Source organism: Schistocerca gregaria, chromosome 3 (assembly GCF_023897955.1).
Source record: "Schistocerca gregaria isolate iqSchGreg1 chromosome 3, iqSchGreg1.2, whole genome shotgun sequence".
In the NCBI taxonomy this organism is placed as follows: domain Eukaryota; kingdom Metazoa; phylum Arthropoda; class Insecta; order Orthoptera; family Acrididae; genus Schistocerca; species Schistocerca gregaria.
Window position 1 is genome coordinate 150,235,824 of NC_064922.1, and position 27,017 is coordinate 150,262,840.

The window sequence follows — 27,017 nt, forward strand, 5'->3', positions numbered from 1 at the left end:
GATCGACATGGCTACAGCTGCAATCACAAAAACCAAGAATTATTCCATTCAGGAGTTATGCATACTGGTAAAGGTAGACGCTCTAATAAAAATTACAAATCTTACAAAAATAGGATCCGATCAAAGCTCAGTCGCAAAATACCATATTCTGTATCAGCCTGAATACCAACAAAATGGTGTGCAGCGCTGTTGTGACTTTTTTTTATTTTCAGGAAAACATCACCAACTTCACGGAAATTGACATATCTGCCGCATATAACTATCTGAAAACATCCACTGATTGGATGGCTACAGTCCATTGGACAGAAATTGATATGTTGTTTTTTTGGAAGCAAATAGGGAGAGCAGCTTGTGAGAGCGAACTCAGTACTCCGGAGATGCAGCACTTCATAAAGTACGTAGTTGCTCCACCAGTATTCCTCCTTCTCAGTAATTTCTTCCTCCTCTTTCTTCAACTCCTTCTGTTTATTCCTCATGTTCATGTAGTGAACTCCTCTGCAAACAGTACTATAACATTTTGCCTCACCAACGTTCATATATGCTCGTGTATTTTATCCTAGGTGGTAACTTCATAATACACACAAGTATAATTTTGAAATGAAATGGAAAAAAATGTTTACATTCTTTATTATTTAAAACCGCCTGTTGAAGAAGCTACAAACTATTTATTGACTATTAAAGTAATAATTGATGGTAGTATTTATTATAGTATTGGACTACTTCACTTCACTGCACTATATTCTACTACGTTAACTGAAAACAGTAAATTGCGAGTAGGAAGCTTAACCGGTGTTGTGAGAAGTTGGCTTTTAATAGAATTGGAGGATTAGTATTTGGAGAAGTGTAGTGTTGGACAGTGGATGATAGGGGACCTTTGATTTGGGATGGGGTGACTGGAGTTGAGGTCAGACCGTGGTTATAGAGGAGAAAGAAAATGACAGGACAGGAAAAGAGGGTGGAACCTGTATATAAGCAAGGATGAGAAGGAATTCGTCATATCTGTTAGAAAGAACGAATATCAGAGCGGATTATGCTGTCTGGGAGAGGAGGAAGTCGCGGAAAGGTATGAAGCATGTAGCGGTGTTTGGTCGGTATCATTTGTTGGAATCGGTGAAGCAGAATGGCAGGACTGGTTAACTAGGTTCGAAATCGTAGTGGTGTTCAGGACAACACGAAAGAACAGCGTGTATACGTCACAGGTAAGGCAGAACAGTAGCTCCAGAAATGAGTTGATTATACCAGTGTATTCATTGTATTTTGTCCAACCTCTGCACTTTCATGAAGACACATTTTCTTTTTCGGTAAACGCTCTAATCATAAGTCGCGTTATGTACCATTTAAACTAATCCAGTATTTCTTGAACGTTTGAACACAGTCAGGTAGCAGTAGTCCATTAATGCATACATTTCTTTCAGGTCAGCTCCCGAATTCGACCTGATTATTCTGGAACGGGTGATGACGCCGTGCTACTACGGTTTAGTCCACAAACTGGGCTCCCCGCCTCTCATCGGGTACGTCTCCTTAGGCGCCACTACCGCCACCCACTGGGCAGATGGGAATCCGAGTAACCCCGCTTACCTCCTAGACTTTCAGGCCCGCTGCTCAGACCACATGTCATTCTGGGACAGAGTTTACGTCACATACTTGTGGCTTTTCACAAATTATTACTACTTCTATCAAATTATGGCAGATCAAGAAGAAATCCAGAGAAAATATTTTGGGCCTGACGTTCCATCGGTTTATGAAACTGAAAAAAATTTCAGTTTAATGCTCATAAACAATCACTTCAGTATAAATTATCCTCGACCGAATCTGCCAAACATGATAGAGTTGACTGGACTGCATGTGGAAGCCAACCCACCGCCTCTTCCTAAGGTAATTATTCTTTTTCCTACTATTGTAAATAGTGCAATCACCATGAATTTGAGCTTCATAGAAATACCCCTACCACCAATAAACACTGATAGAGAATAATCTTTAGACAATTTACACATACGTCTAGTACGAACACACACAGGTTTATCAATAAATAAATGCGTAGATTGATCAGTCCTGGTGGTAGCCCAGGACTGGTTTATCATAAACGTGCGGTAGGCGATTACATCACGTGGTGGGAAGTGTGAGACAGCGTGGAGCAGAATCGACTGACTTATCGAAAAGATGAAATCTTCACAAACTGAAAGGTTGTTTATAAGCAGAAGGTTACAATGTTAAAATTAATTCCATAGCGAATATTCACTTGTAACAGGAACAATATTACGCTATTGTGCAAAAGTCAAGCATAATCAGTAGATTTGCGGACATGTGTCAACAGAATGTCGGAATGATAACAGAACAATGTAAACCGTGCAGAAGTGTCATTAGCAAAGTTTTCAAAGCGTATTACAATAGATAATAAACTAAAGTACAAAAGGGAAGGAAGAATGGAACGCCCCGACGATGCCGAAGTCATCATAGATGGAGCACAAGTTCGGACGGGGAAAGGATGGAAAAGGCAATCTGCCAACTACTTTTCAAAGAAACTATTCCGACATTTGCCTTAAGCCATTTAGTCCAACAGCACAAATTTAAATGTGAATGGCCGGACAGAAATTTGAATCTCCATTCTCCGGAATGCATATCAAGTGACTTAGCATTTACATCACCTCGCTCTGTAATTGAAAAAAACCTCTTCCACAAGAATAACACAAATCACAGGGATATGAGTACTATTAGCTACCACTCTTGACAACAACCTTGCATGCTTTGTAAGAGGAGATTCGACAGCTCTGTCGGCAGTCAATCCAAATCCTGAGCAAGGACTGTGTGCAGATCTTGAAGGTCCCTGGTGTCAGAGGTAGAGATGAAATTCGGCTCCCAGACATGCTCTGTAGGATACAGATCATATAATTTTAATTAATATTGTGTTTATACTGATTTCTGGTGAGGAGGAAAGTTAGTTATTAGTATTTTTTAATGGTCTCATTCATAAGCAGCCATATCACAGTCATCACAGTCGCTCAAGAAAGTTATAATTAAGCTTCACTTGTTCAATCAGAATCGGACGATGACTCTCCTTGTCCGCAGTCTCGATGATTCGAAGCGATCTGCAATCCAGTGTAAATAAAATGTCTCGGTTTTCTTGCGGTGCGTAGTCAGTCGGGAAACCTCAGATCAAGCGGAAAGTTTTGCTTTGATAGAGTTTAATTATGATCCGATGAAATAATGGAGCTCTTGGATCTAATAATTGCAGGTTCGTTTCCAATTCATCGGAACTTCCCTTCTGATTACCAACGAAACGACACCTCCGTGCAAATTTCCAAGTAGAAAATAAATATATAATGAAATTCCTTACACACCTTTGATGTAAATGCTCAGCATATATTTTTCTTCCACTAATCTCGATAGAAAAATTACAATTATTCAGTGCGGCTATTCGGCACGGAGAGGATCCTAGAAGTCCCCTCAGCACACCAGAGAGAATATTACAAAGAGTAATTATGCGCTCATGGAATAGTAATAGTGCTGTACTACTTTGCGCATCGATTCTGCGAGTATATAGATGGTCAAGTAGGAAACGTAATTCACTCATAGAATTGTGCAGGGATGATTAGTAGAATATAAAGAGATATTACAATCAGATGACCTCTCTGACCAACTCACCATAACATTAGCGTCTGAACAAGCACTAATATCCTAAAGATGGAGTCTGGTCGCATTTCTTCACTGAAAACTCACGAGTATCGCTACATTACCTCGTAGCAGTACCTGCGAAAGTCCTCCAACCACCTGGGAAAATAAGAGTCTTCTTACGCCCATCTGATGTGATGGCTGTCACACCGGAACTTCGGCACCACGAAATTACTAGTACACTACTGGAAATTGAAATAAGAACACCGTGAATTCATTGTCCCAGGAAGGGGAAACTTTATTGACACATTCCTGGGGTCAGATACATCACATGATCACACGGACAGAACCACAGGCACATAGACACAGGCAACAGAGCATGCACAATGTCGGCACTAGTACAGTGTATATCCACCTTTCGCAGCAATGCAGGCTGCTATTCTCCCATGGAGACGATCATAGAGATGCTAAATGTAGTCCTGTGGAACGGCTTGCCATGCCATTTCCACCTGACGCCTCAGTTGGACCAGCGTTCGTGCTGGACGTGCAGACTGCGTGAGACGACGCTTCATCCAGTCCCAAACATGCTCAATGGGGAACAGATCCGGAGATCTTGCTGGCCAGGGTAGTTGACTTACACCTTCTAGAGCACGTTGGGTGGCACGGGATACATGCGGACGTGCATTGTCCTGTTGGAACAGCAAGTTCCCTTGCCGGTCTAGGAATGGTAGAACGATGGGTTCGATGATGGTTTGGGTGTACCGTGCACTATTCAGTGTCCCCTCGACGATCACCAGAGGTGTACAGCCAGTGTAGGAGATCGCTCCCCACACCATGATGCCGGGTGTTGGCCCTGTGTGCCTTGGTAGTATGCAGTCCTGATTGTGGCGCTCACCTGCACGGTGCCAAACACGCATACGACCATCATTGGCACCATGGCAGAAGCGACTCTCATCGCTGAAGACGACACGTCTCCATTCGTCCCTCCATTCACGCCTGTCACGACACCACTGGAGGCGGGCTGCACGATGTTGGGGCGTGAGCGGAAGACGGCCTAACGGTGTTCGGGACCGTAGCCCAGCTTCATGGACACGGTTGCGAATGGTCCTCGCCGATACCCCAGGAGCAACAGTGTCTCTAATTTGCTGGGAAGTGGCGGTGTGGTCCCCTACGGCACTGCGTAGGATCCTACGGTCTTGGCGTGCATCCGTGCGTCGCTGCGGTCCGGTCCCAGGTCGACGGGCACGTGCACCTTCCGCCGACCACTGGCGACAACATCGATGTACTGTGGAGACCTCACGCCCCACGTGTTGAGCAATTCGGCGGTACGTCCACCCGGCCTCCCGCATGCCCACTATACGCCCTCGCTCAAAGTCCGTCAACTGCACATACGGTTCACGTCCACGCTGTCGCGGCATGCTACCAGTGTTAAAGACTGCGATGGAGCTCCGTATGCCACGGCAAACTGGATGACACTGACGGCGGCGGTGCACAAATGCTGCGCAGCTAGCGCCATTCGACGGCCAACACCGCGGTTCCTGGTGTGTCCGCTGTGCCGTGCGTGTGATCATTGCTTGTACAGCCCTGTCGCAGTGTCCGGAGAAAGTATGGTGGGTCTGACACATCGGTGTCAATGTGTTCTTTTTTCCATTTCCAGGAGTGTATTTGATTCCCATGACGTTCCCGTGATTGTATTAGTGACGTCTTTCTTTTCAGACGAATTTGGGAGGAGAATCATTCTCAAAATAAAAGCGGGATGCGTCTGCAAAGACCATGCTAAAGAAAGGACCGAGCGGAGACACCACTGGATGAAGACCGGATAGCAGTTGGGTACCTGTAAAGCGTTGTTGACTTTAGTTAAACGTGGTCAAAGTTCAATTACCTATTAACCACGTTAACAGTATTCGTGCTCCACACCGGCTTTCTAGCCGAGACCTCATTCAGCTGCGTGCTAGATTCCCGCTGACGGCTGGCGAGTCAACACATCGTCTGCGGGCTCAGGCGAAGAGGGGGTGACATCGCGCCGCGGCTATGGTCCAACACGAATGGACTCGTACTACCTGCTGCACTGTGCTTGATCCCGCTCCTAATTGATGACCCATCTGCGAGTGGTGTTGTCGGAAGTCGTGTGGTGGATCAATCCCCTTCCTACTGGCCAGGTGGGTTTCAGCACCCAGAGGGGTCTAAGTGTTGACCAGGAACGTGGACCCCACTCGGCCCTGCTACTGGTTTCCGTGTTGAAGTTCGATGATTTCAGCACTCTGTGATGTGGTCTTGTTAGAAGACTGTCGGCTTCTCCATCAGTAATAGTAGGTGGCTCAAAAATGGTTCAAATGGCTGTGAGCACTATGGGACTGAACATCTGGGGTCATCAGTCCCCTAGAACTTAGAACTATTTAAACCTAGCTAACCTAAGGACATCACAGGACATCACACACATCCATGCCCGAGGCAGGGTTCGAACCTGCCATCGTAGCGGTCGCGCGGTTCCAGACTGAAGCGCTTAGAACCGCTCGGCCACTCTGGCCGGCTGGTAGGTGGCGAACAGTATGAAATTCATCATGCGAAATCCGTCGTCTCATATACATGTACATCTTTGGCTGGTTCGTAGACTGTTCTGAAGACTACAACTTTGAACATGGCTGACGTTTGCAGCAACCGTATATACAAATTTGAAAAATATGTAAATAACCTTGACCAGGTTTCGTCACCTCTAAGGGTGACTTCATCAGAAGGTAAGGTAATTACGTGAAGAACATATTAGAAAAGATGTACAATGATTTAAGAGCTGAGTTGCTCAAGTCGTACATTAAAATATAAGACATAATGTGTGAGTCTCCTCACACCTCACCGGTGTTACTTATGTTTTAATGTTTGACTTTTTGAAGAACTTATGTCTTATATTTTAATGCATGACTTGAGCAACTCAGCTCTTAAATCACTGTACATCTTTGATGATATGTTCCTCATGTAATTACCTTACCTTCTGATGAAATCACCCTTAGAGGTGACGAAACCTGGTCACGATATATAGAAAATCTATGCTACCGGTTGGCAGATTTTTACATATTTTTCAAAAATGTTCTAAAAATTCTAGGACATAGATTCGATACATTATCATAATAACGGAATCGAGTGCTATTACTGCGAATGTCATCGAGCCCAGTGATCAACTTCTTGGGAGCACGTGTATTTAAAGGGAACCAACGTGAGGCTATGATGCCATGATCGGTCCGTTACGACAGCATGTATCCTTCTTATTGTGCTGTATTCGCTTAATAGGCTCTTAACTGCTGAGCAGTTTCTCCGATACTGTTTCTCACGATGGGTACAGTTTCCTTCGACATCTTTTACAAGCTAACGAATATGCGTATCGCATTTATGTTGGTTTCTGTTGGTTTTCTGTCCTGTGCTGTTTCCTGCCGAGGCCGTTCTCTCTCTCTCTCTCTCTCTCTCTCTCTCTCTCTCTCTCTCTCAGCGCAGTGTTGTAACGTGCAGAGGCCTTACCCACTAGCGACATACAGCTTAGTTCCTGGTCCTGTCTCTGCCTCTGGCGTGACCGCACTTTGCTTGTAGCAAGGTGACAGAGTTGTAATAACATTTTCTGGTTTTTAACCACTTACTATTCTTTGCTGTAACAATGCTTCTCCATCCAGTCATACTCCTGCATGAACAGGGCTCTGAATATCAGTGTGCGGTACACATAGATCAGATTCCCTGACAAACTGACAGGTAGTTTCTTGAGAGTGGGTGTATGCTCTGTATATATCGTTAAGTTTATTAATACAGTTCAGACCAAACGTCTAAGGCGTTTGACCCGTGTGTCGGCTCTCAACATATATCGCGCTGTAAAGATTGTTCTGAGTCCTTCCATTCCATCTTAATTGATTCTTTCATATTTATCGTTATGCTGCGTACGATTCTGTTGAGATTCCCCTCTGGCGGCGTGTCTGGTCTTATCGATCTTCGAGTCGTTGCTTCCTGTTAGCCTTGTGTAAGGGAATAAGATCTTTGGGGGGATGGCCGGTTGGTTGCCTAGCGGTGACGAGTCGGTCTGTCGGTTTTTAAAATTTTAAAATCGGGAATTAGAGGATGCCGTACGATGAGACCGCGGCGTGGCGTGGCGGTGGAGATTTGGCTGTTGTTCCCAGAAGCCGCGTGGTCTATCCTGGCGGTGCGAAACGTGTGGGACGAGTTGACGAGGACAAGGCTGTAAGCTATGACTGTGGTTCCGAGTCACTACTTGGTGGGAGCGACAACGGATGTCTTTAAATTTTACGTCTGGGGGCGGGATTGATGGACTAATAACTCGCCTAACCTGAGGAGTGGTATTTTGCCGCCGTGGGTGCAGAAAGACGATGGCTCCGGTGACAGAGCGCGTGGCTGCGTGTCTGTGGCCAGTTGGGTACGCTGGCAACGTGTACACGTTTGGGTGTGAGGAACCTTTGCATCGGAGTTCACTTGCTGTTTCTCTGATTAACTGCAAGTTAAGTTGGTCAAAGATTTAGAAGTTAATTGAAGAATTTTGGTTTGTGCAACCAGAGTCTTTTCTGTCTTGTGGCCTCCTGCGTTCGGGTTTCCTGTCCCTGTCGCCGGTGTATTTATAGACAGTGATCTTTTCTTCTTATTAGTACTTCCCGGTAGGAAGTGTATTTTTGGGCAGTGATTATTGTTTTAGATTACATTTTTTTCATTCTTGTGGCCTCCTGCGTTTTGATTTCCTGTCCCTGTCGCCGGTATAATTATAGACATAGATATTTTGGTTTCTTATTAGTACTGCCGGGGAGGAAGTGTAATTTTGAGCAGGGATTATGGTTCCTGATTTGATTCCTCCTCCTCCTCCTCCTCCTCTGGCCTCGCGTGAGTTCGATGTGATTGCTGAATGTGAGGCGTTTGTTAGTCCGTTTCGGGAGACAATTCTGGCCGCCCTTACACTCGGTCGGTTAATTATTTCTATCCCAGTACATTTTGGTGGCAGGACATGGTATTAAAGTTGTTAGTTATTGTAAAATGTTAAATGGTTGTATTTTACTCTGATTGTTTTTCGCCACTGTTTAAAAAGGTTAAGTTTGCCTTTCATTGGTGGGTTATTAAAATTACGTGGCTTTAAAATCTAGTTATTGTAAATGGTGAATGACTATATCTTTACATTGATTGTTTTAATCTACTTGGCATCCTTTTAAAATGTTAGTTCTGCCTCCCTGTTAGCGAGCCCTTGTAATTTAATATTTTGTTGTGCCAAAGTTTAAAAGAAGTTGGCTCCCTACATGTTCGGTAGCGAAATTGTATGCAAATTGGTGTTTTTTTTGTTTCATTACTTGGAAAGTTTTAATTTTCTCATTAAATGCTTTATCAAAGTCTGTTTTAAGTAAAATGGTTTGGCTATTAACGGTAAAGTAGTGTTTTTTTTCATTACTTGGAAAATTTTTATATGTTATCAAATGTTTTATCAAAGTCGGTTTTAAGTAAAATGGCTTGACCGTTAACTGTAAAGTAAATTGTTTAGAAAAGGCACTCATGCCTACTAGAGTTTTTTGGACCTGTTCCTGGTCAAGTGATAAAGAAATGACTTTTAATGGTTGAAGTAATCAATAAAGAAATTGTAAATTGCAAATCGACAGTAGCCAACTAGTTTTGGCCCCGTTTCCCAACTGGGGGTTTTCCTTGATTAATCGTAACACCCGTCTCAACGTTATTGGATTGTTTACTCTTTGCCATCCCCCAATTACCTATCACGAAAATTCTCCATGTCCACTAATCGCCGCTAAGGAGCCTGTGTCATCTGTTCCAAGGTTTCTGATCTGTCAGAAGGATACAAATAGCGTCTTTGTGGCGTTGTGTTGTAAGCTTTGACAGGTGACTAAGTTCTAGACGAAACGAAATTGCGAACACGACTTAGGCACTATCGGCTTCATGCTCCGCTTTTCGTCTTGATTGAATGACGTTCCTAGACTTAGAACGAGGGATGCGCATTCAGGAAGAACATGGCTGAATACTACATCTGGCCAACCAGATTTAGAGTTTCTTGGGTTTACCTAAATAAATCACCGGATGGATAATCGGAAAAGGACACGCCTGATGGCTTTATCTATCCTTGTCAAGCCCAAGTTTGTGCTCCATGTTTATGTACTCGACGTTGACTAGACGTTAAACCATTCACTTTGTTTTGTGCATAGATAAAGCAGAGACTAGCGGTATGGCTGCCAATTCTTTGGCCCATAGCTGATGTTTCCACCGCTAGTCAGCGCTGCTATCGCGGCACTGCAGTCTCTGGTGGTGGTGGGAAATACAAAAATCCAATCTGGCGACTGATGGGAAACTTAAAAATACCAGGTGGCGCTGGGAGGAAACTAAAAATATTCAAGATTCTGGTAAATAAAAAATTTAAAAAATTGTAAAATCCAAATTGTTGCTCTTTGTGAGCTCTCACCTCCCCTTCCTCTCTGCTACCCCTTTCCCCACTCCTGTACCCCTAAATTGTGTAAAGTCATGTCATGTACAATACTTCCATGTTGAAAAAATACGTAACCTTAACTTGAATTGGCTCTGGCACTATGTTCGAAGATATTTGAGACTGAATTGTCTGAACTGGCACCATCTCAAACACACGCACACGCGCACACACACACACACACACACACACACACACACACACACACACACACACACACCCTGTTGGGTTAGAGCAATGATATTATGTTGACTGCCATTACCCCATGGATACCATCGGACGATTGGAAGGAGCTGATTGTCAGTCTATAGGGGTGACTGCCATCACCCCTGGATACTTAGTGGATGGTGCAGTGTTGGCTACATTACACGGGTAACTGCCTTTACTGGGTGGGGCAGTGATGGTCATCAGACACTGTTTCTCTCTCTCTCTCTCTCTCTCTCTCTCTCTTTCCCTCTCTCATTCATAAACACACACACACACACACACACACACACACACACACACACACACACACACACTTGATTTCTGACAGACAGCATGAACTTCAGGTACTGATCGATGCTGCTGGATGTTACGTTTCAGTAGAAATGAATTCGTTAAAAAGCGAAATATTCCCTACTTTTTCAAAGTTAGAAACAAAACCAATTGTTCTACCAGTTCGCTAGGTTTATTCCAATGGACGTTGTCGATATCTGCCGGCGATATTTGAAGTCTGTTTTTCCAAAATGTTTCAAATGACTCTGAGCACTATGTGACTTAACTTCTGAAGTCATCAGTCCCCTAGAACTTAGAACTACTTAAACCTAACTAACCTAAGGACATCACACACATCCGTGCCAGAGGCAGGATTCGAACCTGCGACCGTAGCGGTCGCGTGGTTCCAGGCCGTAGCGCCTAGAACCGCTCGGCCAACCCGGTCGGCTCTGTTTTTCCAATCGTGAACGTCATCTTCCTCGTCGTAATTATCTTACTCTTCATATTCCTCCCATCATCTTCATAATCTTCGTCTTCCTCATTACAAACATTCTCTTCTTCCTCGTCATCAACATACTTCTCATCGTAATCTTGGCCTGTCTTCTTCTCCTATCAGAATAACTGTTCTTCTTGAATTATTTTCTGTAGCGGTTGAGAAACAGTTTTAAATGCTTTTTCCAGTATATTGTTTCATGCAAGTAGCATTACAAATAGAGAGAAAGAAAGAAACCGATGGAATTAGAAGTACAATTACCAGACACTTCTACCACTGAGATGTGAAGAGCTAGTTTTCCCCTCGCACAAGCCCCGAAGGTCGGTCTCTCTCTCTCTCTCTCTCTCTCTCTCTCTCTCTCTCTCTCTCTCTCTTTCTAGACCATCTAGCAAGTGGCTACACATTTGGAAGGAATATAGTATTCACATATGAAAACAGAAAAAAATGAGATACAGAAGTGTACGTGGGTGTTTTTTACTAATCACGATGGTCATGTATTTATACTTTATTGAACATGCCAATGCACATATGTGGAATGAATTTAATGATGAGGCAGTACAGTGTTTCAAATGGCTCTAAGCAGTGTGGGACTTAACATTTGTCATCAGTCCTCTAAACGTAGAACTACTTAAACCTAACTAAGCTAAGGACATCACACACAGCCACGTCCGAGGCAGGACTCGAACCTGCGACCGCAGCAGCAGCGCGGTTCCAGACTGAAGCGCTTAGAACCGCTAGGTCACGGCGGCCGGCAGTACAGTGTTTACAAATGTGTGTAAATGAGAGAGATGATGATGAGAGAGATGTGCAAATATTGTACGTAAGGCTTTTGATGTTGTGTGCTGGTATGACAGATGAAATTTATTTACACAAGTGGAACATGCACCGCGCGCTTGTGTGTGTGTGTGTGTGTGTGTGTGTTTTATGGTGTCGCTTTATGTAATCCAGAGGCAAATATAGCACCAAGTCAAGCGATGCTTAAATACTTTTTCAACTTGGAAATACTGTACGTTATGTCATTTTACGCAATTCAGAGGCAAATATCTTTGAATGTGGCACCATTGTTGGGCAGTTAAAATGAAACTTACCTAATGTCAGAGCTACATTGTGGCTGGTTGCTTCATTTTAATACCAGCTCAAATACTATGCTATGATTGCTTCATTTTAACACACATTAAAATGCTACGCTAAGGTTGACTGGAGAGGGAAGGAGAGGAAAGAAGGGGGGGGAGGGTTTACAATCCACAACTAGACTAGCTGCGCCATAATGGATTTTTCGAATATTTCTTGAACTTTTTGATCTATTTTTAAATTTCCCACACTCTTGGATTTTTGAATTTTCAGATAGCATAGCAGCCACTACAGCAGTGCCAATTATTGGCGCATACCTGAAATATGCGCCAAACTGTTGGTACTCAACTGTTTGGGTTATTCCTATACAGATACCGCAATTTTACTTTGTGGAAAACTCTAGACAAGGTAAAGCTATCGCAAGTGCTTTACCGCTGATCACTTGAGGAACTGTGATTGCATCTGACTGTATTCATAATGTACAGAGAGTGCCAATGAGGTACGTTTCATTTATGGCGTACCTGCCTTGCAGTTGTCTCGATAATTAACGAATGATCGTAAATAAAGTTGTTTACTTTCACGAGCAGGACATACAGGACTGGCTGGATGGGGCAGAGGAGGGCGCCGTCTACTTCAGCCTGGGCTCCATGGTCCAGGCGAGTACGATGCCTGAAGAAAGAAGGCTGGCGTTTCTCGAGGGTTTCAAGAAACTACGACAGAGGGTGCTCTGGAAGTGGGAGAAGGACATGGACGATCTACCACCCAACGTCAAAGTCTCGAAATGGCTGCCGCAGCAATCTGTACTAGGTATGCCACAGCTATCGTATCAATATTACGAATATGCTTCATTTGTAAATCTATTTCCATCATTTGGCTGTCTCACATTCGGATAACCAAAGCTGCAAAAATCTTAAATGGTCGTAGCCTGCAGCAGGTCTAAACAGCAAAACCTTACCTGCTTTAGTCTAGAGTGTGTTGCTGTTTTTTGGAAGTGCCGCAGTACAAGACGCATAAAATTTCTTTCACGAACTTCTGGCGTAATCATATAACAGCATATTTAGAGAATTCGTCATTATATAGTTACTGACCGTAGGTCTTTTCTTGTACCATCCGCTAACGGAACTGGAGCAAGTGATAATAAGTTGTTCGAAGGACGCTTCACCGGTGTGTACCTTCCACAAAACTCCGTAGACTGGCTTACGGATCACAGATGTACGTTTTAATGTAAAATTATAGAAATAAAAATTTTATTCTTTGTGCAGTTTCAGTAACTGTCTATGTTTTCCGGTTTACAGCGCATCCCAATGTCCGCGTGTTCATCACTCAGGGCGGTCTGCAGAGCTTTAACGAGGCAGCTTATCACGGAGTTCCTCTACTGGGAATTCCCTTCTTCTCCGACCAGCACCACAACGTGGCGAAAATGGTACATGCTGGCGTCGGCATCCAGCTCAAATTCTTGGACGTCACAAAAGACACGATTTCGGACACAATTCGAACGCTTATTGCGGATAAAAGGCAAGAAAAATGTAAATCATTCTTATTATTAATAGACAATGGTGAGAAAACCGTAACTGAACGAATCCACATATGGCGAAATACTGGGACGTGTAATGTACCCAGGAACATTATCAAACTTGATCGCTTTGTGGTCCAGATTCATTATGTGATCAATAGTATCATTACACCCCCAAAAACGTACGTTTTTCATATTAGACGCATTGTGCTGCCGCCTACTGCCAACTACTCCATATCATCGACCTCAGAAGTCATTACACATCATGAGAGAGCAGAATGGGCCGCTCCCCGGAACTTCGAACGTGGTCAGGTGATTGGGTGTCACTTGTGTCATATGTTTGTATGAGAGGTTTCCACACTCCTAAACATCCCTAAGTCCACTGTTTCCGATGTGTTAGTCAAGTGGAAACGTGAAGGGACACGTTCAACACAAAAGAGTACAGGCCTGTCTCGACTGCTGACAGTCGAAGAGGGTCGTAATGTGTAATAGGCAGACATCTATCCATACCATCACACAGGAATTACAGACAGCACCACAATCCACTGCAAGTATTATGGCAGTCAGGCGGGAGGTGAGAAAACTTGGATTTCACGGCCGAGCTGCTGCTCATAAGCCACACATCACGCTGGTAAATGCCAGACGCCTCGCTTGGTGTAAGGAGCTAAAAACATTGCACGATATTTATGAAGCGGAAAGCCACGTTTTGTTTTGATGCGCTGATACAATAATCCTCATGTCGTCAGCTAATGGTGTAATACAAGATGGAAACTATTAAGGCCGAAAATAGTTTTTAGAGCAAGGTGTCATCAACGATGTGTAGAGAGAAAGAGAGTAGTTTTCTTGAAACGGAAATACCCACTGTAATTGAAGAGATTTATAAACCTTAGTGCAAATATGGCTTAGACCGAAGTCAGTTAACACGGGAGGTAGGCCATATGGTCTTTGCTCAGTGAACAAGTCAACAGCATCCAGTCCTTTATCTACTGTATACTGGCGTAAAGGAAAAGAGACTGGTTAAAATTCATTTGTTATTGTTAGAGACAATAACACAATATACAAAAGGATTTTGGGAACCCAGAAGGTTTCCCATTTTCTTTCCGTGCCACAAACGCTCTAAAATTTACTTTTAACCATAGGTAGTCTTACTTAGTCTGTGCAGATTATATCTTATTTCCTATTAACAAATTTCATGCTTCCTTATAAAACGACAGTGAATCCAGCTTACAAATTGCAATCGCAGAGATATATATGAAATGTGAATCAAAGACAAATGAGATTGAATTAGTGTAAACCACAAGAACTCATCTACATCTACTTCTGCACTGCAGTGCAAAGCGCGTGGTACGGGGTTCTTCCCATTAAGTCAGATATTAGGGTTTCTTCTTGTGGCATTCACGTGTGGACTGAAAAAGAAATGATCGTTTAAATGTTTCTTTGCACATGAATTTGCAGTTAATGAGGGAGCAATACCTACGGCGCTATAGAATATTTCTAGATTCTCCACTTAAGATTGATCGTTGAGATTTGTAAGGTGATTTCGAGGCCTAATTGACCTCTACCTCCATACATCTGCCAGTTCATTTGTTTCAGCATTTTCATCGCGACTCCCCGTGGGCCTAATAAACGTGTGAGCATTCGTACTATTGTTTCAGTGCATTTTCAGTATCTATTATTATATTCAGTTTGAATCCCGAAAATTCGTCCACCATCTTAGCACGGGTAAGAGCCTCCCTACAGACTGTCAGCAGTGTCATATCAGTGACAGAGATATTTGAAATGTGAATCCAAGACAAATGAGATTGAATTAGCGTAAACCACAAGAACTGCCACCTGAAATAGAAACAGTTGAGCGTAAGCGGTCGTTCCATTTCATATCCCTACAAACAGATACACCCTGGCTTTTATAGAGCTGCCTGATTCTAAATGTGACTCATTGATACTGTAGTTATATTCTGTCAGGTTTTTATGTTTGTGAAGCACACAATTTTACATTTATGAAAATTTAAAAGAAAGTTGCCATCTTAGCACCACTTTGTAAACGTATGATGATCTAGTTACATCTATATGCAGTCTTTTTAGACTTCATAACAGGTAGCTGCATCATCTGAATATGTTCTGAGGTTACTATTATTATTACCTTCCAGGTCATTTATTTGTAACGTGTACAGACAAGTGTTTCAACACCGTTTCCTGAGACACACCTAACTTTTTCAAAGATAAGATTATAAAGGCGTAAAAAAGAAAATGACGGCTTGCAAACTGAAGCGATGCATAAAAGCATAGATTGCACAGACCGATAAACGAGAGAAGACGGCACTAACAGGAAAATAAACACGAAGATAAAAAATATGAAAGAAAAGCACTGAAAAGAAAAACACAAAGAAAGGATGCAAAATTTAAAAATATAGGTTCATTTTATTTAACCATATGTAGTAATGTGTGTGAGTAGGTGTGTTCAAAATAGGCTGCAGATTCCTTGTCTTGTGCCATCCGGTGGTGGCTTTCTGGGTACCGTTTAATAGGTCATGAGTCATCTACACACAGGAAGCGGCTGCACAAGTAACCGGGGCTGTGTGGAAGGTACCGGGCGGTTTTTTAAGTTAGAGGGTCTCAGGAAACCACAGAAAGGACGTCCGTCTAAAAGGGGACAGGTAAAACACAGTAAGGTAGTGTGGTGTGCGTACTGTAAGACCTTCGGTACACGCACCATCAGATTATTTGACTTGTCGCTCTAACGAAGTAGGCGACTGTCAGCAATATGTCTCGTGGTCTTATCGTGGCGTGTTTATCTTCTGCCGTTAGGTCAGACGATAGAAATGCCACTTGCACGCTTAGAGTAGCAGATCGACGGTGACTGACTTTAAACAGAACTTTATTAATTTTCACACACATTTATTAAAATAATAAAAAACAAAGACATTACGTAACTTGATTCTGGATGCTGTTTACAATTGACCATCTGAAGTTCCTTTGGTCTTGGTACGTTAATCTTATTCTCACATGTCTCTGATACTTGACAAAGTTTCCATTTATCTTCATGGCTATGTACAGGAATATGGTAATCTTTTTAGGCGCAGACTGAAACTTGACTATAGACTGGTACAGACCAATGTAGAACTCGTACAGACTGATGCAGACAAATGCAGACTGGTGATTGGAGGTCTGTACACTCGTTACAATACCTCGCGCGTTCAGGTATCACTGCACGATTGTGATCCGTGATGAGAAAAGGTTCTATGTTAGCAGCAATCTCATTGGCATATTAATACGCGGATCGGCGGAAGCAGAATTTGGTCCGTCTCTAAGGCAGCGCCATCTCGTAGTGCGGAGACAGACGAGCGCTGCGCCTGCGCAGTTGTGCTTGGCGGGGCGCGCTCTAGTGGGAAAGTTGTGTACGCGCTGACTACGTGGAACTATGTACAAAACAGGTAGTAGTAGAAACGGTCGGTATTGTAGTTGTAAAATGTCGTATTTGTTTTGGGAAACAACCAGAGCTCCAAGCCCTAATAGAAAGCACTGAAGCTCAAATAGTTAGTTACGGAAAGCTGGGTAAAGCAGGAAATAAGTTCAGCCGAAAATTTTTCAAACAACCTAACAGTGTGTAGAAAAGATAGATTAAATACAGTTGGTGGTGCAGTATTTATTACTGTCAGAAGTAGCTTACCTTGTAGTGAAACTGACAGTTCCTGCGAAAAAGTATGGGTAGAGGTTATACTCGACTATTGGGCTAAACTATTAATTGGATCCTTTAACAGATCCCCCGACTCAGAAAATATAATGATGAACGCTTCATAGAAAACTTGAGTGCATTTCAAATAGGTACCCCACTCATACAATTATAGTTGTTGTTGACTTCAATCTACCCTCGACATGCTGGAAAAATGATACGTTTAAAGCCGACGGCAGGTATAAAATGTCATCCAAAATTGTACTGAATGCTTTGTCAGAAAATTACTTTGCGCAGTTAGTTCATGAGCCCTCGAAGCCTAAATGGCTGCAAAAGCATACTTGATCTCTTAAAAACAAATGATCCTGTACAAATAGGGAGTATCATGACAAATAGAGGGATTAGCGACCACAAGGCAGTTGCTGCTAGACTGAATAACGTAACACCTACAACCACCAAAAAGGAACGCATAGTGCATCTATTTAAAAAAGATGATAAATGCTCTTAACGCCTTTTTAAGAGACAGTCTCCACTCCTTCCGATCTGATCACTTAAGCGTAGAACAGATGTGGAATGATGTCAAAGAGATCGACGGCAATTGAGAGATATATACCACATAAATTAATAGGTATTAGTACTGATCCCCCATAGTACACAAAACGAATCAGATCGCTGTTGCAGAATCGACGAAAAAAGGATGCCAAATTTAAAAGAACGCAAAATCCCCAAGATTGACAAAGTTTTGCAGAAGTTCGAAATATAGCGCGTTCTTCAATGCGAGATGCTTTTAATAATTTCCACAACGAAACTATGTCCCGGAATCTTGCAGAAAAGATTCTTGTCATACATAAAGCACTTGTCACTGGACAAGACGCAGTCAATACCTTCACTGTGCGATAGAAACAGTGAAGTCACTGATGCCACTAAAGCAGAGTTATTAAACACGGGTTTCCGAAACTCCTTCACCAAAGAAGACGAAGTAATTATTCCTGAATTCCAATCAAGAGCAACTGCCAAGCCCTCCGGAGTGGCCGAGCGGTTCTAGGCGCTACAGTCATGAACCGCGCGACCGCTACGGTCGCAGGTTCGAATCCTTCCTCGGGCATGGATGTGTGTGATGTCCTTAGGTTAGTTAGGTTTAAGTAGTTCTAAGTTCTAGGGGACTGATGACCACAGCAGTTAAGTGCTCAGAGCAATAGTGCTCAGAGCTATTTGAACCATTCTTGAACAACTGCCAAGATGAGAAACATAAAAGCAGATATCCTCGGTGTAGCAAAGCAGCCTAAATGACTTGATAAAGGCAAGGCTAAGATATCTGTATGGTGCGAAAAGTGGAAGTTTAGAATGAATAAAGAAAAGTGTGAAGTTATTCACATGAGTACTAAAGTAATCCGCTAAATTTTCGGTTACGTCATAAGTCACTCTAATGTGAAGGCCGTAAATTCAACTAAATACTTAATGATTACAATTACAAATAATCTACATTGGAAATACACCATCACCACCATTCTTTCTGTCTACAGGATAAGCAAGAATATGAAGGAGCTGTCAGCAGTTTATCGCGAACATAAGGAAGAGACCCTTCCTAAGGCCATATGGTGGATTGAGTACGTACTTCGCCATAACGGAGCACCACATCTGCGCAGTGCAGCTAAGGACCTGACCTGGTACCAGTACTTGCTGCTAGATGTCATGGCCTTCGTGCTGGCTGTTGTAGTGGCCTTTTGTATAGCTCTGTACAGCATTACTAGGTTTCTCATCTCCAAACTGTTTAAATCAAAGAAACTGAAACGAAACTGAGAATCTAAACTTCTGTGATGTAGGAGACTCTCTCCGTATTAATTTATTGAAAAATATGTTAAGTGAAGTGGAGGATTAGACACATTCACATTCATTTGTATGATCATTGTAGAGACTGTAGTATAAAATACAGGACACACAACTTTATCATCTAATTTGTTACGTTACAGATGAAAACAAAACTGTGTGTGTATAGCTTTACTGTCGTTACTCTAACGCAAAGTACAGTTTTAGGTTTAAAAAATGAAGTTTTTCAGAAATGCGACACACAAGCACTGTTTTCAGTTGATTTATTATGTGTGTCATTTTTTACGCAGCATTTTACCACAGAATACAACATTCTTGATCCATCTCAGGATACTCGTTTGTTAATAAGTTAAGAGTTCTGACGTTAGCCTGACATTTTACACTTCCGTGCATTCGTTTGTCGCCATATGTTTACAAACAGCTTTAATATAGCACTAAAGAAACTATGGAGAATCTATAAATTTATTAAATAATGCAGTACAGAATTCTCCGAAACATATGTCAATTTTCTTGATATTTGTTTCAGCTTCGTAAAATCCCTTCCACACAAAAAGCACTCACTTATTCCTTTAATAATTTCTTAACCAGTAATGTAAGCTGATCTATAAATTACGTGTAAATATACTACACAAGAATGAGACTAAAGGCAGCTCCAGGAAACCCTTCAGACTGCATTAAAGAGGAAGCAGAGTAACTTTTTTTTAAATTCATTTTGTTCGATATTGTTCGTTGCGTTTGTTCTGGGCGGACGTCACAAGACATCCGTTCAAGTTGATCGTTGATTCTCAGACTCAGTTATTTTATTGCACAGAGCACGCAGCACTCTGACCGAAGACACCGGCGAGAAACTTGATATATGTGACACCTATTGCATCTTCTACGGATCAGAGCGTGGAATGTCAGATCACTTAATCGGGCAGGTAGGTTAGAAAATTTAAAAAGGGAAATGGATAGGTTAAAGTTAAATATAGTGGGAATTAGTGAAGTTCGGTGGCAGGAGGAACAAGACTTCTGGTCAGGTGACTACAGGGTTATAAACACAAAATCAAATAGGGGTAATGCAGGAGTAGGTTTAATAATGAATAGGAAAATATGAATGCGGATAGGCTGCTACAAACAGCGTAGTGAACGCATTATTGTGGCCAAGATAGATACGAAGCCCACTACTACAGTAGTACAAGTTTATATGCCAACTAGCTCTGCAGATGACGAAGAAATTGAAGAAATGTATGATGAAATAAAAGAAATTATTCACATAGTGAAGGGTGACGAAAATTTAATAGTTATGGGTGACTGGAATTCGGTAGTAGGTAAAGGGAGAGAAGGAAACGTAGTAGGTGAATATGGATTGGGGCTAAGAAATGAAAGAGGAAGCAACCTGGTAGAATTTTGTGCAGAGCACAACTTAATCATAGCTAACACTTGGTTCAAGAACCATAAAAGAAGGCTGTATACATGGAAGAAGCCTGGAGATACTGACAGGTTTCATACAGATTATATAATGGCAAGACAGAGAACCAGGTTTTAAATTGTAAGACATTTCCAGGGGCAGATGTGGACTCTGACCACAATCTATTGGTTATAACCTGTAGATTAAAACTGAAGAAATTGCGAAAAGGTGGGAATTTAAGGAGATGGGACCTGGATGAACTGAAAGAATCAGAGGTTGTACAGAGTTTCAGGGAGAGCATAAGGGAACAATCGACAGGAATGGGGAAAGAAATAAAGTAGAATGGGTAGCTCTGAGGGATGAAGTAGTGAAGGCAGCAGAGGATCAAGTAGGTAAAAAGACGAGGGATAGTAGAAATCCTTGAGTAACAGAAGAAATATTGAATTTAATGGATGAAAGGAGAAAATATAAAAGTGCAGTAAATGAAGCAGGCAAAAAGGAATACAAACGTCTCAAAAATGAGACCGACAGGAAGTGCAAAATGGCTAAGCAGGGATGGCTACAGGACAAATGTAAGGATGTAGAGGCTTATCTCACGAGGGGTAAGATAGATACTGCGTACAGGAAAATTAAAGAGACCTTTGGAGAAAAGAGAACCACTTGTATGAACATCAAGAGCTCAGATGGAAACCCAGTTCTAAGCAAAGAAGGGAAAGCAGAAAGGTGGAAGGAGTTTATAGAGGGTCAATACAAGGGTTATGTAATTGAGGACAATATTATGGAAATGGAAGAGGATGTAGATGAAGATGAAATGGGAGATACGATACTGCGTGAAGATTTTGACGGAGCACTGAAAGACCTGAGTCGAAACAAGGCCCCCGGAGTAGATAACATTCCATTGGAACTACTGACGGCCTTGGGAGAGCCAGTCCTGACAAAACTCTACCATCTGGTGAGCAAGATGTATGAAACAGGCGAAGTACCCTGAGACTTCAAGAAGAATATAATAATTCCAATCCCAAAGAAATCAGGTTTTGACAGATGTGAAAATTACCGAACTATCAGTTTAATAAGTCGCAGCTGCAAAATACTAACGCGAATTCTTTACAGACGAATGGAAAAAACTAGTAGAAGCCGACCTCGGGGAAGATCAGTTTGGATTCCGTAGAAATGTTGAAACACGTGAGGCAATACTGACCCTACGACTTATCTTAGAAAATAGATTAAGGAAGGGCAAACCTACGTTTCTAACATTTGTAGACTTAGAGAAAGCTTTTGACAATGTTGACTGGAATACTCTCTTTCAAATTCTGAAGGTGGTAGGGGTAAAATACAGGGAGCGAACGGCTATTTACAATTTGTACAGAAATCAGATGGCAGTTAATAAGAGTCGAGGGACATGTAAGGGAAGCAGTGGTTGGGAAGGGAGTGAGACAGGATTGTAGTCTCTCCCCGATATTATTCAATCTGTATATTGAGCAAGCAGTGAAGGAAACAAAAGACAAATTCGGAGTAGGTATTCAAATCCATGGAGAAGAAATAAAAACTTTGAGGTACGCCGATGACATCGTAATTCTGTCAGAGACGGCAAAGGACTTGGAAGAGCAGTTGAACGGAATGGATAGTGTCTTGAGAGGAGGATATAAGATGAATATCAGCAAAAGCAAAACGAGGATAAATGAATGTAGACGAATTATGTCGGATGATTCTGAGGGAATTAGATTAGGAAATGAGACACTTAAAGTAGTAAAGCAGTTTGGCTATTTGGGGAGCAAAATTGATGATGCTCGAGGTAGAGAGGATATAAAATGTAGACTGGCAATGGCAAGGAAGGCGTTTCTGAAGAAGAGAAATTTGTTAACATCGAGTATAGATTTAAGTGTGAGGAAGCCATTTCTGAAAGTGTTTGTATGGATTGTAGCCATGTATGGAAGTGAAACATGGACGATAAATAGTTTGGACCAGAAGAGAATAGAAGCTTTCGAAATTTGGTGGTGCAGAAGAATGCTGAAGATTAGATGGGTAGATCACATAACTAATGATGAGGTATTGAATAGAATTGGGGGAAGAGGAGATTGTGGCACAACTTGACAACAAGAAGGGATCGGTTGGTAGGACATGTTCTGAAGCATGAAGGGGTCACAAATTTTGCATTGGAGGGCAGCGTAGAAGGTTAAAATCGTAGAGGGAGACCAAGAGATGAATACACTAAGCATATTCATAAGAATGTAGGTTGTAGTAAGTACTGGGAGATGAAGAAGCTTGCACAGGGTAGCATAGGGTAGCATGGAGAGCTGCATCAAACCGGTCTCAGGACTGAAGACCACAACAACAACAACAACAACAACAACAACAGTTTCGAAATAATGTCCTGAAGACGGCGGCCGTTATCATCAATACATTGTTGTAGACGATCGCTGAAGTTTCGAGCACCTCTTGCACACATATCGCGTGGTATGGCATTCACGTCTTCAGTAATCTGCTCTTTTAACTCTGGTAGGGTATGAGGGCAGCTTTCGAGAACCTTTTTCCTCAGAAGTTTGTGGCACAACTTGACCAGAAGAAGGGATCTGTTGGTAGGACATGTTCTTAGGCATCAATGGATCACCAATTTAGTATTGGAGGGCAGCGTGGAGGGTAAAAATGGTAGAGGGAGACCAAGAGATGAATACACTAAACAGATTCAGAAGGATGTAGGTTGTAGTAAGTACTGGGAGATGAAGAAGCTTGCACAGGATAGAGTAGCATGGAGAGCTGCATCAAACCAGTCTCAGGACTGAAGACCACAACAACAACAACAACAACACATTGCATCTAGTACAACACACAACAGTCAAAACGTTTTCGTAATTTATAATTCATGCAAGATATCAAGAGACTTTCACACAGTACCTTTTCAATTCAATAAATAGTTGTATTGTGTATAAAACATTGTACTACATATGGATCATATTTTCACTCACACACCATAAGGAAATTTAGAGGAATGTTGAAATGACAATGAAGTTATCACAGTGCCTACTTTGTTTCTTAATCTAAATCTTTACTACAAGTGTAGACAAGATCGTCCACTTTGAGTAAAGCTGTTTTCTTCTCTTTTGCATTGGTTGGTTGATTTGGGGAAGGGGATCAAACAGCGAGCTCCTCGGTCCCACCGGATTAGGGAAGCACAGGGATGGAAGTCGGCCGTACCTTTCAAAGGAGTCATCCCGGCATTTGCGTGAAGCGGTTTAAGAAAATCGTGTAAAACGTGGCCAACGGCCTTGCCGCAGTGGTAACGCCGGTTCCCGCCAGATCACCGAAATTAAGCGCTGTCGGGCTGGGCTAGCACTTGGATGGGTGACCATCCGGTCTGCCGAGCGCTGTTGGCAAGTGGGGTGCACTCAGCCCTTGTGAGGCAGACTGAGGAGCTCCTTGATTGAGAAGTAGCGGCTCCGGTGCCGGAAACTGATATCCGGCCGGGAGAGCGGTGTGCTGGCCACATGCCGCTCCATATCCGCATCCAGTGACGCCTATGAGCTGCGGATGACACGGCGGCCGGTCAGTACCGCTGGGCCTTCGTGGTTTGTTCGGGAGGAGTTATGGAAAACGTAAATCAGAATGGCTGGATGCAGGTTTGAACCGTCGACCTCCAGAACGCGAGTCCCGTGTGGTTATCTACTGCGCCACCTCGCTCGGTATTAAAGTGTGTGTGAGAGGACTTTCTTCTGAAAATAAAATTAAGCTGATGGAGATTAAACATCGCAAAAAAAGTCGCAGAACGACGAGAGATACGGTTTAATGTCAAGTTTGCGCATAAGGTTTTTGTTCAGAGAATTGTTTCTCTTCCACATATATTTAAATTACGGCTATAACATTAAACTGTGCTGATAACTGTGAAACACCCCCTTAGAAAAGTTTATGAATTACTGTGCTGGTAAACCTCTTACGGTATTTGACTTTCAAACAGCTAAGCAAAACTGAACGTACTCGGACATTTTTCTCTTTACTTATTCTGATCATCACTAAACTGACACACAATATTTTTAGCGCAACGCAATCTGACTTTCAATAATCCCTACAAAAGAATGGCCCATACTAACAATAACCTATACATTTCGTCAATCACTTACATCACAAAAATCTGCGTTACTCGAACTATTGCAATACAGCGAGCGCCGATACTGCCAGCTAAATAAAACATTCTAACTACTGAAGGCACTAAGTACTGATAGGCATAGTTAGCAAATGAAAGAATTTGATGGAGAACAAACAATATATCATACACCACTTCTGGCGGCTCACCTTCAACTGCGCAACGCTGCGTGCTGTTCACATCCAACTGCCCAACACCATAATTCCAAATATGCAAATTAGCCACAGACTGCACACAGCACAGTGATTTTCATACAGAGCGCTACGTGGCGTTACCAACATAAAAACCCAAACAGCCTACTTACAACTGTTTCCATCATCTTCTCTTCGTTTTTCTATCCTTCGATGTATATACCATTCGGTTGTAACAATTATATCCCTCCTTTGTCAATTTGTAACACATTACGTTTCAGTGGTAGATTCATTTCGTAAATCTTCTGAGTGGTCTGAGGGGAGTAGCGTATCCCCAGTTCGTTTTGTCCAGACATATTTTTCGCGCTATTTTTCTCACTTGAGTGTTCACTGTATTGCTTTTACAGCCACCTATCTCCAGAATTTCATTACCTTTTTACCCTTTTACTTCAGGTTACACGTTCTCTTAACCCCAACATTAGCTCTACAAAGGAAAAAGATAATGGCATCTTGTAAATCACATTCATGTTTTCACTTTCTCGTAACTCCAACATTAGCTCTACTGAGGAAGAAGAAACTGGCATATTGTATATCACATTTCTGTACTTCTCTTCAGTTCTTCATTTGGGAGTTTTATTCCAACTGAGGCATCTGCGAAACAAAATTTTATAAAAAAAATAAATAAAATAAAAATTGAAAAAGCATAGCCTCCCTATAAATGGTAACGTAGTGTGACATCGTACTGTTTAAGATTTGATCAGGTTTGACAATAAAGAGTTTGTTCTTTCAAAATGAAAAATTGTTAATCACATTCTGATATAATCTCATCTCCGGAGCTCCACAATGTTATCATACTGTAACACAGTGAATGCTACGGCGTGGAGGCCACTACTAAATCATCGTGATTACTTTTTTTATCACGTTCCGTCCACCTCCGTAGCGCAGCGGTACCGTAAGCGGCTACAACGGAAAGGGGCACTGGATCGATTCCCGGTATTGTGTGCCCTTCATCATCATTGACACGCAAGTCGCCGAAGTTGTGTCAACTAAAACCACTTGCAATACGACGGCCGAACCCCGAAGTGGGTATCCCGGCCAATAAATGCCATACGATGATTTCATTTCATTTATCACGCTCCAGCAAAAATGTAAAGTTGATGCATTAAGTTGTTCTGAAAGCTGTGCTAATATTCAAGATAATAAAAGCGGGTTCGAAGCTGTGAGGTTCAAGGGGAAGTTATCCTAGCATTACTTAGCAACTGTTTCACCAGGTATCCAGACTAGTTTACCAAACTGATTACTATTAATTATAATCTTTTAATAGTCATCTTACGACAACCGGTGATATATATAAGAGAATTTAAATAAAAAGAAATAAATCAGTTTATATTTGGACATTTGTTTTAACATTGGTCATTGTTCCGTTAAAATTTCAGCATATTAAACTTGATTCATAACTAAACTAGTGCCTTATTTAGGATTGTGAAAATGTGAGTTTGTAATCTTACGGAACACATCAAATATGGAGCCAAGATTGGGAGACTGCATACAACATTGCATTCATAAAATAACACATGAAGAACGTTGAAACATATACAAGAAGAAATTAACCACAACCAACCGATTCAATTTTCACCCAAAGAAGTTACGGTCGTAGCGCCATCCTGTTCGTCATGAAATTACCACACACTGGTATACTAAATTCATACTAATTGTCTGTGAAATCTTCTGGAAAAGAATAACTGAGGGTTACTTTGATGATTACACCACATCCTTCACGTGGTCAACTTGGTTTACACAAAGAGTGGAACTCCACAATAATTTTGATAATTAAAATAAATTACATTGAAACGCAATTTACAAAAGAAAAACCTCGAACTGGTTACTATCGTCCTACTATGAACGTGATGGGTCAAACAACTGTATAAGCACGTGGTACTGGTCTCACAAAGTACATCCCACGTGGGTTGAACATAAAGAAAAGTTGCTATATTGAAAAATATTGTCAAGACGAGACGTTATAATCTTACGCACATTCACATTTAAGATTGGTGATCTTCGTTAGAGTTACAGATCATCAACATGTGGTTCCACTTTACTCACAAAGTTGTGACAAAGCAACTACTGGAAGATATTCTGAACTTCACACTTGAATTACACTGCGTTGAAATTTAAGATAGCCAGATATTTTAGATCTAAACCTGAAACAAAGGTGATTAAATTTTCAGTTAAGCTGAACTTAAGAAATCC

General features: G+C 42.0%; 1 protein-coding gene and 1 pseudogene across 1 annotated transcript in view; both read left to right on the top strand.

Moving 5' to 3' along the window:
• The window catches only part of LOC126354282 (UDP-glucosyltransferase 2-like), a 41,290-nt gene extending 21,684 nt beyond the window's left edge, over positions 1-19,606 (top strand). The window contains exons 3-7 of the mRNA XM_050003825.1: positions 213-394; positions 1,416-1,875; positions 12,689-12,908; positions 13,397-13,616; positions 18,808-19,606. Coding sequence (XP_049859782.1) covers positions 213-394; positions 1,416-1,875; positions 12,689-12,908; positions 13,397-13,616; positions 18,808-19,084 — 1,359 coding nt within the window. The 3' untranslated portion in view covers positions 19,085-19,606. The remainder of the gene's footprint in view (positions 1-212; positions 395-1,415; positions 1,876-12,688; positions 12,909-13,396; positions 13,617-18,807) is intronic.
• Positions 19,607-23,754: 4,148 nt separating this feature from the next.
• On the top strand, positions 23,755-23,872 carry LOC126356700 (5S ribosomal RNA; annotated as a pseudogene).
• The last annotated feature ends 3,145 nt before the right edge of the window (positions 23,873-27,017 follow it).